General features: G+C 37.7%; 1 protein-coding gene across 6 annotated transcripts in view; it reads left to right on the top strand.

Moving 5' to 3' along the window:
- The window catches only part of ASH1L (ASH1 like histone lysine methyltransferase), a 220,109-nt gene that overhangs the window by 162,320 nt on the left and 38,557 nt on the right, over positions 1–19,232 (top strand). For all 6 annotated transcript variants that reach the window (XM_057540077.1, XM_057540074.1, XM_057540065.1 and 3 more), the window contains 3 exons: positions 11,648–11,721; positions 13,238–13,283; positions 13,397–13,505. In XM_057540077.1, the coding sequence (XP_057396060.1) occupies positions 11,648–11,721; positions 13,238–13,283; positions 13,397–13,505 (229 nt within the window). The remainder of the gene's footprint in view (positions 1–11,647; positions 11,722–13,237; positions 13,284–13,396; positions 13,506–19,232) is intronic.

Genomic DNA, 19,232 nt, shown 5'->3' with positions numbered 1-19,232 from the left:
TGCAACTACAGAGCCCACGTGCTCTGGAGCCCCCGCGCCACAACTAGAGAGAAGCCCGCACACGGCTGCGAGGAGCCCATGTGCCACAACAAAAGATTCCACATGCCACAACGGAGATCCCGCATGCTGCTGCAACTAAGACCCCAAGCAGACAAATAAATAAATTTTTTTAAAAAAGTATGCCATGGAATATATATTTTCATTCATTCAGAAAATATTTAATACCTGCTCTTTGATCAGGCAATTTTCTAGATGCTTTGGATACATCAATAAACAAAATAGGTAGAGATCCCTGCCTCTGTGGAGCTGACATTCTTCCAATGGGGGGATGGGAATCATAATAAATAATTCTTATCTATTTGTAGAGTGATATTGTAACCCAGTACTCAGATTATATATAAACAAGCTGAACTTTTTCTGAAGGTCAGTCACCTTATCCTTGTTTAGAAAACAAAAAAGGCCAAGTTTTTGTCAGATTTTAAGATATCTTGGAAAAAGGCAAAGCCATTATTAGCTTTCTCCTTTTTATTAAGTATCTCTCTCTCCTTTGGTTTCCTCATTTGCCTAGCTACCTGATTAACAATGGAGTGCTTTTGTGGAGATGTTCCTCCTCCTATTGTTCATATCCTTTTCATATTAGGATTGATTCTGTAAAAGAAAATCATCATGGACCTTCCTCTTCTAGATTTCAAGGTCAACACAAGTTTCTGTAGCCTCTTGAAATGACTTTCTTGCCCACAGGATCAGTTTTATTTCAAAGGGAAAAGTAAAGGATTTCTTTGCTCCTTCCCTAGTGATCAGTGGCAGGATTTGAGATCGCAAGGCTCCAGCACACAATAAGAAAAACCTACAAAAGATATGATTCCATCTAATTTTCAGATGGATAGAAAGTGACTTTTTTTCCCCATTTTAAAAATGAGGAGGGCTTCCCTGGTGGCACAGTGGTTGAGAATCTGCCTGCCAATGCAGGGGACACGGGTTTGAGCCCTGGTCTGGGAAGATCCCACATGCCACAGAGCAACTAGGCCCGTGAGCCACAACTACTGAGCCTGCGCATCTGGAGCCTGTGCTCCGCAACAAGAGAGGCCGTGATAGTTGAGAGGCCCGCGCACCACGATGAAGAGTGGCCCCCCCTTGCCACAACTAGAGAAAGCCCTCGCACAGAAACGAAGACCCAACACAGCCAAAAATAAATAAATTTTTTTAAAAAAGTAAAAATGAGGATTAGCTCAAAGAATAATTTTTCCAAATGAGGAACTCCTGAATAGGTTCCTCTGAGGTATCATCTCCAGCAGGATTTGACAAGGAAATCTCTTTAGGTGAGTCTCACTTATTAAAAATGAATTACCGTAGATAGCCTCAACCACCAGAGGGCAGACAACAGAAGCAAGAAAAACTACAATCCTGCAGCCTGTGGACCAAAAACCACAGTTACAGAAAGACAGAGAAGATGAAAAGGCAGAGGGCTATGTACCAGATGAAGGAACAAGAAAAAACCCCAGAAAAACAACTAAATGAAGTGGAGATAGGCAACCTTCCAGAAAAAGAATTCAGAATAATGATAGTGAAGATGATCCAGGACCTCGGAATAAGAATGGAGGCAAAGATTGAGAAGATGCAAGAAATGATTAACAAAGACCTAGAAGAATTAAAGAACAAACAAACAGAGATGACCAATACAATAACTGAAATGAAAACTACACTAGAAGGAATCAATAGCAGAATAACTGAGGCAGAAGAACGGATAAGTGACCTGGAAGACAGAATGGTGGAATTCACTGCTGCGGAACAGACTAAAGAAAAAAGAATAAAAAGAAATGAAGACAGCCTAAGAGACCTCTGGGACAACATTAAACGCAACAACATTCGCATTATAGGGGTCCCAGAAGGAGAAGAGAGAGAGAAAGGACCAGAGAAAATATTTGAAGAGATTATAATCGAAAACTTCCCTAACATGGGAAAGGAAATAGCCACCCAAGTCCAGGAAGCGCAGAGAGTCCCATACAGAATAAACCCAAGGAGAAACACGCCGAGACACATAGTAATCAAAGTGGCAAAAATTAAAGACAAAGAAAAATTATTGAAAGCAGCAAGGGAAAAACGACAAATAACATACAAGGGAACCCCCATAAGGTTAACAGCTGATTTCTCAGCAGAAACTCTGCAAGCCAGAAGGGAGTGGCATGAAATACTTAAAGTGATGAAAGGGAAGAACCTACAACCAAGATTACTCTACCCAGCAAGGATCTCATTTAGATTTGATGGAGAAATCAAAAGCTTTACAGACAAGCAAAAGCTAAGAGAATTCAGCACCACCAAACCAGCTCTACAACAAATGCTAAAGGAACTTCTCTAAGTGGGAAACACAAGAGAAGAAAAGGACCTACAAAAACAAACCCAAAACAATTAAGAAAATGGTCATAGGAACATACATATCGATAATTACCTTAAACGTGAATGGATTAAATGCCCCAACCAAAAGACATAGACTGGCTGAATGGATACAAAAACAAGACCCATATATATGCTGTCTACAAGAGACCCACTTCAGACCTAGGGACACATACAGACTGAAAGTGAGGGGATGGAAAAAGATATTCCATGCAAATGGAAATCAAAAGAAAGCTGGAGTAGCTATACTCATATCAGATAAAATAGACTTTAAAATAAAGAATGTTACAAGAGACAAGGAAGGACACTACATAATGATCCAGGGATCAATCCAAGAAGAAGATATAACAATTATAAATATATATGCACCCAACATAGGAGCACCTCAATACATAAGGCAACTGCTAACAGCTATAAAAGAGGAAATCGACAGTAACACAATAATAGTGGGGGACTTTAACACCTCACTTACACCAATGGACAGATCATCCAAAATGAAAATAAATAAGGAAACAGAAGCTTTAAATGACACAATAGACCAGATAGATTTAATTGATATATATAGGACATTCCATCCAAAAACGGCAGATTACACGTTCTTCTCAAGTGCACACGGAACATTCTCCAGGATAGATCACATCTTGGGTCACAAATCAAGCCTCAGTAAATTTAAGAAAATTGAAATCATATCAAGCATCTTTTCTGACCACAACGCTATGAGATTAGAAATGAATTACAGGGAAAAAAACGTAAAAAAGACAAACACATGGAGGCTAAACAATACGTTACTAAATAACCAAGAGATCACTGAAGAAATCAAACAGGAAATAAAAAAATACCTAGAGACAAATGACAATGAAAACACGACGACCCAAAACCTATGGGATGCAGCAAAAGCGGTTCTAAGAGGGAAGTTTATAGCTATACAAGCCTACCTAAAGAAACAAGAAAAATCTCAAGTAAACAATCTAACTTTACACCTAAAGAAACTAGAGAAAGAAGAACAAACAAAACCCAAAGTTAGCAGAAGGAAAGAAATCATAAAGATCAGAGCAGAAATAAATGAAATAGAAACAAAGAAAACAATAGCAAAGATCAATAAAACTAAAAGTTGGTTCTTTGAGAAGATAAACAAAATTGATAAGCCATTAGCCAGACTCATCAAGAAAAAGAGGGAGAGGACTCAAATCAATAAAATCAGAAATGAAAAAGGAGAAGTTACAACAGACACCGCAGAAATACAAAACATCCTAAGAGACTACTACAAGCAACTGTATGCCAATAAAATGGACAACCTGGAAGAAATGGACAAATTCTTAGAAAGGTATAACCTTCCAAGACTGAATCAGGAAGAAACAGAAAATATCAACAGACCAATCACAAGTAATGAAATTGAAACTGTGATTAAAAATCTTCCAACAAACAAAAGTCCAGGACCAGATGGCTTCACAGGTGAATGCTATCAAACATTTAGAGAAGAGCTAACACCCATCCTTCTCAAACTCTTCCAAAAAATTGCAGAGGAAGGAACTCTCCCAAACTCATTCTATGAGGCCACCATCACCCTGATACCAAAACCAGACAAAGACACTACAAAAAAAGAAAATTACAGACCAATATCACTGATGAATATAGATGCAAAAATCCTCAACAAAATACTAGCAAACAGAATCCAACAACACATTAAAAGGATCATACACCACGATCAAGTGGGATTTATCCCAGGGATGCAAGGATTCTTCAACATACGCAAATCAATCAATGTGATACACCATATTAACAAATTGAAGAATAAAAACCATATGATCATCTCAATAGATGCAGAAAAAGCTTTTGACAAAATTCAACACCCATTTATGATAAAAACTCTCCAGAAAGTGGGCATAGAGGGAACCTACCTCAACATAATAAAGGCCATATATGACAAACCCACAGCAAACATCATTCTCAATGGTGAAAAACTGAAAGCATTTCCTCTAAGATCAGGAACGAGACAAGGATGTCCACTCTCACCACTATTATTCAACATAGTTCTGGAAGTCCTAGCCACGGCAATCAGAGAAGAAAAAGAAATAAAAGGAATACAAATTGGAAAAGAAGAAGTAAAACTGTCACTGTTTGCGGATGACATGATACTATACATAGAGAATCCTAAAACTGCCACCAGAAAACTGCTAGAGCTAATTAATGAATATGGTAAAGTTGCAGGTTACAAAATTAATGCACAGAAATCTCTTGCATTCCTATACACTAATGATGAAAAATCTGAAAGAGAAATTATGGAAACACTCCCATTTACCATTGCAACAAAAAGAATAAAATACCTAGGAATAAACCTACCTAAGGAGACAAAAGACCTGTATGCAGAAAACTATAAGACACTGATGAAAGAAATTAAAGATGATACCAACAGATGGAGAGATATACCATGTTCTTGGATTGGAAGAATCAACATTTTGAAAATGAGTATACTACCCAAAGCAATCTACAGATTCAATGCAATCCCTATCAAATTACCAATGGCATTTTTTACGGAGCTAGAACAAATCATCTTAAAATTTGTATGGAGACACAAAAGACCCCGAATAGCCAAAGCAGTCTTGAGGCAAAAAAATGGAGCTGGAGGAATCAGACTCCCTGACTTCAGACTATACTACAAAGCTACAGTAATCAAGACAATATGGTACTGGCACAAAAACAGAAACATAGATCAATGGAACAAGATAGAAAGCCCAGAGATTAACCCATGCACCTATGGTCAACTAATCTATGACAAAGGAGGCAAAGATATACAATGGAGAAAAGACAGTCTCTTCAATAAGTGGTGCTGGGAAAACTGGACAGCCACATGTAAAAGAATGAAATTAGAATACTCCCTAACACCATACACAAAAATAAACTCAAAATGGATTAGAGACCTAAATATAAGACTGGACACTATAAAACTCTTAGAGGAAAACATAGGAAGAACACTCTTTGACATAAATCACAGCAAGATCTTTTTCGATCCACCTCCTAGAGTAATGGAAATAAAAACAAAAATAAACAAGTGGGACCTAATGAAACTTCAAAGCTTTTGCACAGCAAAGGAAACCATAAACAAGACGAAAAGACAACCCTCAGAATGGGAGAAAATATTTGCAAATGAATCAACGGACAAAGGATTAATCTCCAAAATATATAAACAGCTCATTCAGCTCAATATCAAAGAAACAAACACCCCAATCCAAAAATGGGCAGAAGACCTAAATAGACATTTCTCCAAAGAAGACATACAGACGGCCACGAAGCACATGAAAAGATGCTCAACATCACTAATTATTAGAGAAATGCAAATCAAAACTACAATGAGGTATCACCTCACTCCTGTTAGAATGGGCATCATCAGAAAATCTACAAACAACAAATGCTGGAGAGGGTGTGGAGAAAAGGGAACCCTCTTGCACTGTTGGTGGGAATGTAAATTGATACAGCCACTATGGAGAACAATATGGAGGTTCCTTAAAAAACTAAAAATAGAATTACCATATGACCCAGCAATCCCACTACTGGGCATATACCCAGAGAAAACCGTAATTCAAAAAGACACGTGCACCCGAATGTTCATTGCAGCACTATTTACAATAGCCAGGTCATGGAAGCAACCTAAATGCCCATCAACAGACGAATGGATAAAGAAGTTGTGGTACATATATACGATGGAATATTATTCAGCCATAAAAAGGAACGAAATTGAGTCATTTGTTGAGAAGTGGATGGATCTAGAGACTGTCATACAGAGTGAAGTAAGTCAGAAAGAGAAAAACAAATATCGTATGTTAATGCATGTATGTGGAACGTAGAAAAATGGTACAGATGAGCCAGTTTGCAGGGCAGAAGTTGAGACACAGATGTAGAGAATGGACATATGGACACCAAGGGGGGAAAACTGCGATGAGGTGGGGATGGTGATGTGCTGAATTGGGCGATTGGGATTGACATGTATACACTGATGTGTATAAAACTGATGCCTAATAAGAACCTGCAGTATAAAAAAACAAACAAAACAACTAATACTAAACTTTCATTGGGTTATTTGTATGGAAATAGGTTAATATAAATGTTTCAGACATTACATGAAATTTCTAAAAATCTTATATTTGTATTTGTATGGAAATATGTATAGAAATATGTTAATATAAATGTTTCAGACATTACATGAAATTTCTAAAAATCTTATATTTGTATTTGTATGGAAATATGTATGGAAATATGTTAATATAAATGTTTCAGACATTACATGAAATTTCTAAAAAAAAAAAAAAAAAAAGAATTACCTAGGTCTGGTTTCAGAAATGTTAGAGGAAAGGAAAGACTGACCCATCATATTTTTCCCCAACTCTTAATATATGGATTAGAGAGGAGAAATATAAATAATGCCAGGAAAAGCAACGTAACATCTGTGGAGACGTGGCTAGGAGAACTCAAGATGTTGGGCGTTGGGGAAAATTGTGTCTTTAAAGTTAGTTGAAGTGGATAATGGATGCTTTCTTTCCTAGAAAGAGAAAGAAAAGTATTCTTTTTAAAAATTCAGAACTTACTGTCTACTCCTTCATTCTTTTACACCCTCTTCTCTACAGAAAACACATTAAGAAAGGAGTTAACCCTTTACATTAAGGGGTTTGTCCTGTCTTCTGAGAAGCAATTTTGACTTTTTAAAAAATTATATTTATTTTATTGTTGTTAGAAACGGTACATACTCGTAAATATTCCTTTTAATATAGAAAGATGTGAATTAAAAGATAAAGTTCCCCTTCCCAGAAATATAATAGTTTAGCATATACCCTTTCAAACTTTTTCCTATATACATATAGCTGTTTTTTTCAACACTTTATTATGAAATTTTTCAGCATACAGAAGTTTGAAAAAACTAAACACAAAATATCCCATCACCTAGATTTTTTCATTAATATTTGATTTATCATATATTTATCTATCCATCTTTTATTCCATCCTATTTTTGGACATGCTGCAAAGTAAATTGCAGGCATTGATATACTTCCCCCATAAATATTTCATCATATCAGAATCAAGATCTCAGTATTTGCTTATAGGGTTTTTCTTTTGAGGTGAATTTACCATCAATAAAATGCACAGGGCTTCTCTGGTGGCGCAGTGGTTTAAGAATCCACCTGCCAGTGCAGGGGACACGGGTTCGAGCCCTGGTCCAGGAAGATCCCACATACCACGGAGCAGCTAAGCCCATGCACCACAACTACTGAGCCTGTGCTCTAGAGCCAGTGAGCCACAACTACTGAGCTCACGCACCACAACTACAGAAGCCCATGCGCCTAGAGCCCGTGCTCCACAACAAGAGAAGCCACCGCAATGAGAAGCCCGCGCACTGCAACGAAGAGTAGCCCCCGCTCACCACAACTAGAGAAAGCCTGGGCACAGCAACGAAGACCCAGTGCAGCATGCATGCATGCATCAATCAATCAATCAGTCTTCTCAGAGTAACATCAATAGCTAGTTAGGTTATATAATTTTAAAAATAAAATAAAATAGGGCTTCCCTGGTGGCTCAGTCGTTAAGAATCCTCCTGCCCTCTCCAAGACCAGCACCATGGCAAAATGAGGAAACAACTAACAAGTGAAGAGTTTGCACAATGGAAAACCACCCTGACCATCTCTTGAATTTATAGGGATCATAGGTGGAACGTTCCCTTCACTGGCAGCCATCTTTGGCCGTTCTATTTCTGCATCACACTCATCCCTCAGTAAAGTCAGTGACTGGATCTTCTCCCAAAGTTTCCCCTGCTTTCCATCAGGCATGGGGAAAAAAAATCAAGAGAGACATTAGTATCTGCAACTGAGGAACTCTTAATCCAATCCAGAAGAAAAGCATCTGTTATGGAAAGAATGAGATATTCAAGGATGTTGGAGACACTGCTCTGAACACATTCTGCACAGCAGTAAAGCAGATTGCCGAGAAAGGAAAAATTCATTCATTTCCAGGAAAAACTTCTCCAATGGTTTGAGAAGACTCTTCTTGTATTCGAGATTCCCTACACTATGCAAAAAGGCAGTATATATCAAAAAATCTTTAAAATCTGTGTGCCCTACAACATAGCAATTCTGGAATTTATCCTAACAAGGTAATGAAAACTGGCCCATAGACATTTAGCAACAAAGATGTTTATCAAAGTGCTGTTTGTAATAGTGAACTCTGCAAACATTGTACCAAAAAGTAAATTATGGGTACATCTATTTCATGTAACCATTATATATAAGAGAGCATCTGTTAGAATGAAAAGTGCTTTATGGTATTTAAATGGAAAAAGTAAATTACAAAATATAGGTGCAACATGATGACTTAGAGTCTTTTTTTGTCCTCTGTTATTTGCTTGTTTTCTGTAGCAAACATGTATAATTCTTCTAGTAAGAAAAGTTTTTTAAAATGATGAGAAATTCTGTTCCTAAGATCTCATAGAAGCATAAAAAGAAGTCTACAATAAAAAATGTATATGAATAAAAAAAAAAAAAGAATCCGCTTGCCAATGCAGGGGACACGGGTTCGAGCTCTGGTCCTGGAAGATCCCACATGCTGTGGAGCTACTAAGCCCGTGCACCACAGCTATTGAACCTGCACTCTAGCGCCCGTGAGCCACAACTACTGAAGCCCGCACGCCTAGAGCCCGTGTTCCGCAACAAGAGAAGCCACCACAGTGAGAAGCCTGTGCACCTCAACGAAGAGTAGCCCCCGCTCGCCGCAACCAGAGAAGGGCCCACGTGCAGCAACGAAGACCCAACGCAGCCAAAAATAAAATAGATAAAATAAAATAAATAAATTTATTTTAAAAATTATAAATCAATCAATCTTCTCAGAGTAATATCAATAGCTAGTTAGGTTATATAATTTAAAAAAAATAAAATGCACAAATCTTAAATGTACTTTTGCTCAGTTTTTTAAAGTTTTCATACACCTCTGTAACCCAGACCCTTCTCAAGAACATTATCATCACCCCGGAAGGTTCCCTCATGCCCTTTCCTAGACAGCCCCCACCATATATAGCTATTTAATGGGGCTTTTTTAAAGTATTTTTAAAAATCAACCCTTGCTATAATATTCTGCAACTTGGAGAATATGTTTTCATATGAGTAAGTATATATACCTCATTTCGTTTTAATAGCTGCATATTCATTATTTAAATGTACCAAAGTTTACTTCCTTGTTGATAAACCTTTAAGTTGTTTACACTTTTTCATTACAGACTTTGTAGTTATACATTCAGCTTTGGTTCCCTATCAACAGGTGGACTCCAGTCTTCTGCCAGATGTAAACCCCAGACAGAAACTTGTTATATTACCCTACCTCCATAAGTTATTTCCGCTTAGATATACCTGTAATCCATGCTGCTATATCATCAGATTTGTCTAATGAATAAACTCATTGCATGTAACAAATCACATTTTTATGAAAAATAACACCCTCCCCCCTTTTTTTATTGAGGGCAAGTTTATTATGCTTTCATTTTAGTCTGGATGTGGTAATAACTTTCCCCCAAAATTTTTTTAGTGAGAAATGTGACTTTATTTTACATTTTTGTGAATCTCCTTAATGTCTGGCTTAAATATAGGACAGCTGCATCTGTTTTTGCCTTCTATCTGTTGTGATGTTATTCTGGTTTAAAAACATGAAGAAATCTGACCTCACATAGGTAAAAAGTTGTAAAAGAGAGGAAGATTTTGATAATTGTAGATATTCTTTGATACTGCAGCAAAATAAATTAATAAATGTAATAGTTCCGTAACACTGCAGTGTTGGAGTATGAAATCAATGGAGTATTAAAATCCACTGGTCTCTCTTGCAATTTAAATGGATTTTTTACCCATGTATGATTTTATCACTTCCTGCATTGGTCATTGAAAAATATTAATTCACTGTATTATATTGCTCTTCCATTTCCTATATGTATCCAAAACAATTCACATTTGTTAATTGCCACTTATTTCATGAGAAAAACTTAAGTATTAAAAAACTGAGAATCTCATGGTGGTTAATAGACACAAGTTTTCCAAAATTCCAGTGTTCACTCAAACTTAAATTTTGTCATTGGAAACATATTTTCAATTGGGTTTCTTGAAGTAACAAGTTCACTTGACTTACTTTCATTTCCTAGGTTAGAGTAACCATTGTCTGTCAGTTCCTTTAAGTAAAAATGGTGTTCCATGAAAAAAGCAACTAGTTCAGCTCACCATTCAAATACTTGCACAAGTGCATTGCCTTAAGATAACCATCATACCTCAGTGTGCAGCAGAAGTGCTTTATGCATACTTCCATTGTGTCATGCAGAATAAAGATTTTGGTTTGTGGGTCAAGATTTAATATTTTTACTACTTTATCAAGAGCATTCTTAGATGGTGCTGGCATAGTTCATTTCTACTAGTTTCATTCTAGTACAGTTTTGTGCCACTTGCCTTGATTCATACTAAAACTGCAGTTTTACCCACCATTCTTTTACTCCATTAGTACAAATGTCAGCATAACAAAAATGCATATAATATCTTAGAGTGTTATTAAAATAGTTTTGACCTCTAGGATCCCTTGGGGTAAGCAGAGCACACTTTGAGAACTGCTGGTCTGGAGACCATGATAGGACAAAAATCCAGATAACAAGGAAAAGTCTAAGTCCTGCAAGAAGTGAGTTGAGCATTATAGTCCTTCACGAACAGAAAGATACAGAGTAAACAAATTGAAAGGACCTCTTTAAGGTAGAAAAGGGCTCTAAAATTGGCTTTAAAAAGTAGTAGTATTTCAATAGGTAGGAAAAAATGTTAACAGATCATAAATTTGCATGTAAATACTCGAGTTATTTAAATTCAGGGTTACCTATTTTAGAAAACTCTTATACTTCTTTTTGTAGTCAACCTTAGATTATATACATAATGAAGCAGAATAGATGACAGATGCTCTGGTTAATAATTTTAATGATTGAACAATTCTTAGTATTTAGTTTGCTTCATAATGACCTATTTTTGGTAGTAAATTTGCTATGCTAGTTGTTTTATATAAGCTACTATTAAAACATATCTTTAGCTTATACCACATGGTGCACAGTGGGAAAGAGTAGCTAAAATTAAAAATTAGTGATGGAAAATTCATAAAATTAAAAATTAAATCTTTTTTTTTTTTATTCAGTGCATATTAAATCTTGTGGCTGTTTGACCCATTGTATAAATTAGATATTGAAATTGATAGTATTTTTTTGTTTCAGGAAAATATCTAAGGCAAAAGAGAATTGATTTTCAGCTTCCCTATGACATCCTTTGGCAGTGGAAACATAATCAGGTATGAGCATATCTTACCATGCTTCATTCATAAGTGGTAAACAGGGGAAAGGAGTGTGCAAGTCTTTTTCTCTGCCTCCTTGTTATGCTCTCATCTTAGGAAGTATAGAGAAGTGTCCCTGTGAAGGTTAGAGACTAAGAAAAATGAATTTGCATCCATATTTAATGTGACCTCTTTGCCTTTACTCATACTTCAAAATAGCATTAAGTTCCTGCTTCCTTAGGAAACCTTCTGTTATTATTCTGGACTTTTATTTTGGTGGCAAAGATTCTGTTCTGTAAGAATCCTGTTTGATGCAGGTCTCAAGGGAATTTAGATGTACTGCCAGCAGCGCTAAGAAATTTCAGGCTTTATTTTTGTTGGCTCCTTCCCATCAGTTTGGAATTTATTTTTCACATATAAAAGAGAGTCTTCTACCAAAGGAAACAGGGAAAATATTTAACACTCTTGTACTTTTAAAAGATATTTAAATATATTGGGAACTAAAAATGGGAAGGTGCTGTTTTTCTCTCTTGCTTACCTAATTGAAAAGTTTCCCCCAGTTATTTTTATATTAAGCTAAAGCCCCCAGAATCCATATTGAGAACAACCATTGGGAAATAGTCATGCAAATGAGGTAAATAGGCTCCTGAGTTTTGCCAGAATTCCACCAAAGTTTGACTTTGGAAAGCCAAAAGCAGTGAACATTCCCATCTACATTCTCTTCTCTGGTGGCCTCTCTGGAATTCTAAGAGGATCAGTATGTTAGATATTTGTCTCAGAGAGTTCATAGCAATGAAGGAGATAGTGTTTTGAATCTATACCAACTGAAAAATGATGGTGGGATTATTCTTATAGATTAGTACACTCTAGCTTAAACCAAGTTGCCTTTTTTTTTTTTTTTTTTTGGGTACTGTCTTCTATGGTAAAACACTGACCGACTGACCTAATACATTTTCTTCCTAATGCATTCTTTATTGCAGTATGAGAGCGCCATTATCCTGCCTGCCATCTCCCCTTTGTTCATTAAATTAATTGACTTCATTAAATCGTGAAATGTGTTTCCCTACAACACTCACCCTGAAAAAGCCAAGGTTCTCATCTTTTTCATTTCATACACCTACGCAGGCCATCTAAACAAGCCCTGTGCAAGTTTTCCATTCTTTTCATAGCGGCAAATACAATCTTAATTTATCCAAATGAAAAGCTTTGATCTGCAGTGTGACTTTCATTTAAGTCTATCTAATAACTTGCTGAAGAAACATCTAACAAAAAATGCATTTTCTTTAAACTACTTAGTATTGCTTCTGTTGAATCTAGTTCTCTCTTAAACCCTGATCTAGTAAGTCACCTTTTATTTCAGGATAAAAAAGTGATCACACCAAGTTTCCCTCAAATTATCCAACCCAGAAAGTCTTGTAAACGTTTCCATATGAGCAGAGTACGTGGATAATTTCCTCTATTTTTAGTGATTGATACTGTTTTCTGGCATTTGAAGTTGAATGCTATATCAAGATTTTTCTGTTTTTTCTTCTAGCTATACAAGAAACCAGATGTCCCACTATATAAAAAAATCCGTTCAAGTGAGTAACATGGGAGCTGTTTTTTCTGCTTCCATACAATCAGTGTTCTTAGCCTGGCACTTAGAAAATTATCCTATATATTCACAAACTGTTCTTTGCTGTCTTCTCTCAAGATGTCTACGTTGATGTCAAACCCCTTTCTGGTTATGAGGCTACCACTTGTAACTGTAAGAAACCGGATGGTGACACCAAAAAGGGCTGTGTGGATGACTGCCTCAATAGGTACTGTACTAAACTGATTCTGTAAGCACAGGCTTTAAGATCTGTAAGATACTTCATTTAGGGGAATTCCCTGGCGGTCCAGTGGTTAGGACTCTGTGCTTTCACTGCCAAGGGCCCAGGTTCAATCCCTGGTTGGGGGACTAAGATCCCACAAGCCATGTGGCGTGGCCAAAAAAAAAAGTCACTTCATTTAGAGGGAAAGGTTAAATAGGCTCTTTGATTTCCCCTCAAGAAGTTGCACAAAGATAGTATATAAAACCTAATTGATGGGCTGTCTCAGTCTGCTTGGGCTTCTATAACAAAATATCATAGACTTAAACAACAGAAATTTATTTCTCACAGTTCTGGAAGCTGCAAAGTCCAAGGGCAAATTGCCAGCAGATTCAGTGTCTGATGAGGACCCACTTTCTAGCTTATAGACAGCTGCCTTCTCCCGGTGTGCTCACATGGCCTTTCCTCAGTGCGTGCTCATGGGAGAGAGAGAGAGAGAGATTTCTTCTTCTTAGAAGGGCACCAATCCCATTAGGAGGTTCTCACCCTTCTGACCTAATATAAACCTATTTAACTCCCAAAGACCCTACTTCCAAATACTGTCGCCCTGGAGGCTAGGGCTTCAACTATGAATTTTGAGGGGACACATTCAGCCCATAACATGGGCTAAATAGAGTAACAGAAAACAATGTGATCTAGAGTCTTATGTCCTCAGGTTTAAATCCTCTTACTTACTTAAGAGACCTGAGGAAAGTTCTTTAACCCCTCTAATAAAAATAATACCATCTTTATGGAGAGGTTTGTGAGGATTATATGAAACAATGTTTTTAATTCATTAAGCACAGTTCTAGAAACCTTCCTAGATCTCAGTATATGGTAGCCATAATGAGGGAGTAAAAGTAGGATGATGGCAGTGAAAGAGAAGAAAGAGGCCATGATATATTTGGGCGGGGGGGAAACTAGGTTGATAAACCATTAGCATATAGCAGATATACACATGATGATTGAGTCAGTGATGCTAATGAGACATGGTTATGCTACTGTCAGAGATAGAAAGTGTGGAATCTAACTGGTTTGGAGATAAAAATTATGATTTTGATTTGGGACCACTGAGTTTTAAAAGACATTGAGATTTCAAAATGGAAATGTCTAATTGAGACAAAGGAGTAGAGATAGAATTTGTTGGTTTTGGTAACATAAGCATATTTATAGCAAAAAAAGAGTTAATGAACTTCCCATCAATGCTCCTTGTTCTAGATAGCTTTCGTAGAAAAAGACAACTGCTTTCCCAGTCTCCATCTCTAGTCAACTGTCCTGTGGGCTGAGGGAATCAGCGTTTCTGCTTTAGCATGCCAGTTGGGGAATTCTCCCTTACAAATATCACTGTAAATTCACACCTTGTCATTGTACATACATACAGTTGTACATAGTAGTAATAACTTGGTGTTATAGATAGCTGATTTTTTTCACTCACAAATACTTTATATATGCACTTTTATGTATCATTGTGGTCCACAAGCTCATCCTTTTTAGGTTAGTATGTCACGGTTTGCCCTTCTTCTGTTGTTCGTTATTCAAGTTATTTTTAATGTTTTGCTATTAAAAATGGCACTACTATGAAACTCTTTGTGTAGATTCCTTTCTGTTTTAACTCTTAGAGTGTATTCTCAAAAGAAGAAATACCTGTACAAACTGTAAGGACATATATATAATTCTTACTGTATACTATCCAGTAGCTGTCATGAAATATTGAGTTAATTTTTGGTATCACCACCTATATATAAATATATTTATTTCCCCATAGTTCCACCTCCTTTAGTTATTAACATCTAACTTTATTTCTAGTGCTTTAGTATTTTGATTGTTTAATATTTTAGAGTATCGTATGTCCTTAAAGTTGTTTAAATGTGCATCTCTTTAGATGCTAACATTTCTGTGCTTGTTTGTATGATATTTTATTGTCTATGAAATTACTATAATATAGCTGCCTCATTGCTTGTTTTCTCTCTTTCTCACAATAGTCCAAGGAGGTAGGTGATAGTTTTACATTGTACAGATGAAGGAACCTAGATTTTGGGTGGTAAATTGCTCCACATTACATAAGACAAGTGACAGAGACAGAATTTGAACCCACATGTGTTTGATTCAAAAGTCATGTTCTTTCCACTGTACCACACTGCTTATTGTATACGTATTGATAGTCTTTTAATCTCTGAAAAATTGAAATTTGAACATTTACCTTTACATAATAACATTGGTTGCCTTATATCATTTAGTATGGGTGTCACATTTATCCTTCCCATTATGTTGTCTTTGTTCCAAAAAAACCCAAAACTTACCCCTAAATAAGAAATAAACAAACACTCAGACACAGTACTGCCAACTTTGTGTCATGAGAATATGAGCACTACATCATCATGCATCTAATGAATGTGATAAATGTATAAATAACTAAGAAAAATTAAAATATGTTATCTGGTGGGTGCTTCCTTATATATTTAAAAGTCACCCTCATAGAGATTCAGTTAAATGGAGCTATCTAAAATGTAGGGTGGCTTTGTCTCACCTGTCTTTGTATTCAGAGTTCTGTAAATATTTAAGGGGGTGGGGGAGTTAAAGGATCGGCAGGATCCACTTTCGCATCCATGCAAGACTCATATGTAGAATTGTACTTAACTTGTAAGTAGCCCAGGGAACACTTGATTCCGGACTATATTTTTTTAATATTTATTTATTTATTTATTTATATTTGGTTGCATTGGGTCTTTGTTGCTGAGCACGGATTTTCTCTAGTTGCATCGAGCTGGGACTACTCTTCATTGTGGTGCATGTTCTTCTCATTGCGGTGGCTTCTCTTGGTGTGAAGCACAGGCTCTAGGCGTGCAGGCTTCAGTAGTTGTGGCACGTGGTCTCAGTAGTTGTGGCTCGAGGGCTCTAGAGTGCAGGCTCAGTAATTGTGGCGCACGGGCATAGTTGCTCCGCGACATGTGGGATCTTCCCGGACCAGGGAATCGAACCCACGTCCCCTGCATTGGCAGGCGGATTCTTAACCACTGCACCACCAGGGAAGTCGCAGGACAATTTTTAAAACAAATAATGGGGTTTTACGATTACTTCAAATAAAGACTTTAAACATTTGTTCTCCTTTCTTCCAAACAATTTCTAGGAATCACCAACATTGTTTATAAACACTACAGATCTTCCTTGGTGGATATTTGTTTCTGTACACCATCCATATCAAACCCATTGCTGCTCCAGAACATTCCTCTTTCCCTGGAACAAAGTCTTGTCATTCATTTCAAGCTATTTTTAAATGCTGTACCCATTTGCTCATAGCACATACAGAGCCCACTCCCTCAGCTCTCCAAAAGGACAGACATGGTGTGTAACAAAACTGAATACTTAGGGGAAGATAAATGTATATTACCTGGTGAGACTTATGCCACCAGTGGTGATTACTTTCGGAGTTCACAGGCCCTAAACTAAACATCAGGGCCCCTGTCTAACTCCCTATTAGAGTCTATCTATGCTACTTTGTTGAGAGCAGTTCACTTCCACTTGCCCACCAATGAGAATCTCTAGGAGCCTTCACCTTTTGCTCTAGAAGAACCCTGGTTCCTCAAATTCTTGGTCCTAAAAAGTCGGGATGGAATGATCCTCTCCCCTGCCTCCAAGGCTTACTCCTTCCTGACCTAGCATGATTCATAGCAGGAATATTCATTTCATTTAAGTGAAAACACATTTCCATTTACAGGAATGGTCTGACCTCCATAGCTAGTGAAGTCAGTCACATTATTAGTACCTTTCTCAATGATTGTTTAACCTTAAATCTTACCAGGTGAGAGAAAGAGCAATCAGATGATCTATATTTAGAGGGGGGAGAAATTGTCTAATTTTTCAAGGGCATTATGACTACAGGTAATGGCAATTTACATTGCTAAATCAAAATCTTCCCATCTTAGTTTGCAGCATCTACTTTCAGATTTGGGTAACTTTATAGTTTTGTTTTCCAGACAATGAATAGAAACATGTTTTACTTTTTATACAGTTAAAGGGCTTATCTTGGTCATTTATCAAAACAAACAGAATAGGACTTCTCTGGTGGTGCAGTGGTTAAGAATTGCGTGCCAATGCAGGGGACACGGGTTCGAGCCATGGTCCAGGAAGATCCCACATGCTGTGGAGCAACTAGGCCCGTGCACCACAACTACTGAGCCTACGCTCTAGAGCCCGGAGCAGCCAAGCCCGTGCGCCACAATACTGAGCCCGTGTGCCACAATTACTGAAGCTCGCGCACCTAGAGCCCATGCTCCACAACAAGAGAAGCCACTGCAATGAGAAGCCCGAGCACCGCAACGAAGAGCAGCAGCAAAGACCCAACGCAGCAAAAACTGAATTAATTAATTATTTTTAAAAGCCATGAAAATGAGTAAGCCTTCTGAAGAAAAGAGGAGCAATGAATATGCCATGGAAAGTAGAGAGGAGAAAAGGATTCCTGTTTAAAAAAAAAAAAAAAAAGACAGGAATTGTTATTGTAAAGGTGGGAAGTCCATTATCATAAAAGATCAACAAAGCCCAAAATAGGAGGACAGTTCTAGGAGGGGTGCTCGTCAATATCCATGCAGCAAAGAAATCAGCAAAACAAAGAATAACTGTGGTGAATTTGACAGTAAGGCAGTGTCTTTACAAGTTAAGCTGATTGTCTTAAATTTTTTAAAATATATTTTTATTATTCTTTTATTTATTTGTTTATTTATTTATGGCTGTGTTGGGTCCTCATTGCCATGCGCGGGCTTTCTCTAGTTGTGACGAGGGGGGGGCTACTCTTCGTTGCTGTGCACGGGCTTCTCATTGCGGTGGCTTCTCTTGTTGTGGAGCATGGGCTGTAAGCACACGGGCTTCAGTAGTTGTGGCATGCCGGCTCAGTCGTTGTGGCTCGCAGGCTCTAGAGCACAGGCTCAGTAGTTGTGGCACATGGGCTTAGCTGCTCTGCAGCATGTGGGGTCTTCCCGGACCAGGGCTTGAACCCGTGTCCCCTGCATTGGCAGGCGGATTCTTAACCACTGCACCACTAGGGAACTCCCTGATTGTCTTAAATTGAAGAATAGTCCAGTGGATACTTTCTCTGCTTACTGCTCATTTATGTGATTTGAACTGTGGGCTGTTTGCCCTTTAGATAAAGATAATATTTTTTTTAATAAATTTATTTGTTTTATTTTTATTTATTTTGGCTGCATTGGGTCTTTGTTGCTGCACGCGGGCTTTCTCTAGTTGAGGTGAGCAGGGGCTGTTCTTCGTTGCGGTGCACGGGCTCTTCATTGCGGTGGCTTCTCTTGTTGTGGAGCCCGGGCTCTAGGTGCGCGGGCTTCAGTAGTTGTGGCTCACAGGCTCTAGAGTGCAGGCTCAGTAGTTGTGGCACACGGGCTTAGTTGCTCCGCAGCATGTGAGATCTCCCCGGACCAGGGCTCGAACCTGTGTCCCCTGCATTGGTAGGTGGATTCTTAACCACTGCGCCACCAGGGAAGCCAAAGATAATATCTTTTTGAAGAATAAATCAGACAACTCTGAAAGTACTTTAAATTGTAAACTGTGGGCTTCCCTGGTGGCGCAATGATTAAGAATCCGCCTGCCAAAAAAAAAAGAATCCGCCTGCCAATGCAGGTTACACGGGTTCAAGCCCTGGTCTGGGAAGATCCCACATGCCACGGAACAACTAAGCCCACGAGCCACAACTAC

This window comes from Balaenoptera acutorostrata, chromosome 1 (assembly GCF_949987535.1).
Source record: "Balaenoptera acutorostrata chromosome 1, mBalAcu1.1, whole genome shotgun sequence".
In the NCBI taxonomy this organism is placed as follows: Eukaryota; Metazoa; Chordata; class Mammalia; order Artiodactyla; family Balaenopteridae; genus Balaenoptera; species Balaenoptera acutorostrata.
The sequence above is the reverse complement of the archived record's forward strand: the minus strand, read 5'-3'. Positions and strand labels throughout refer to the sequence as shown.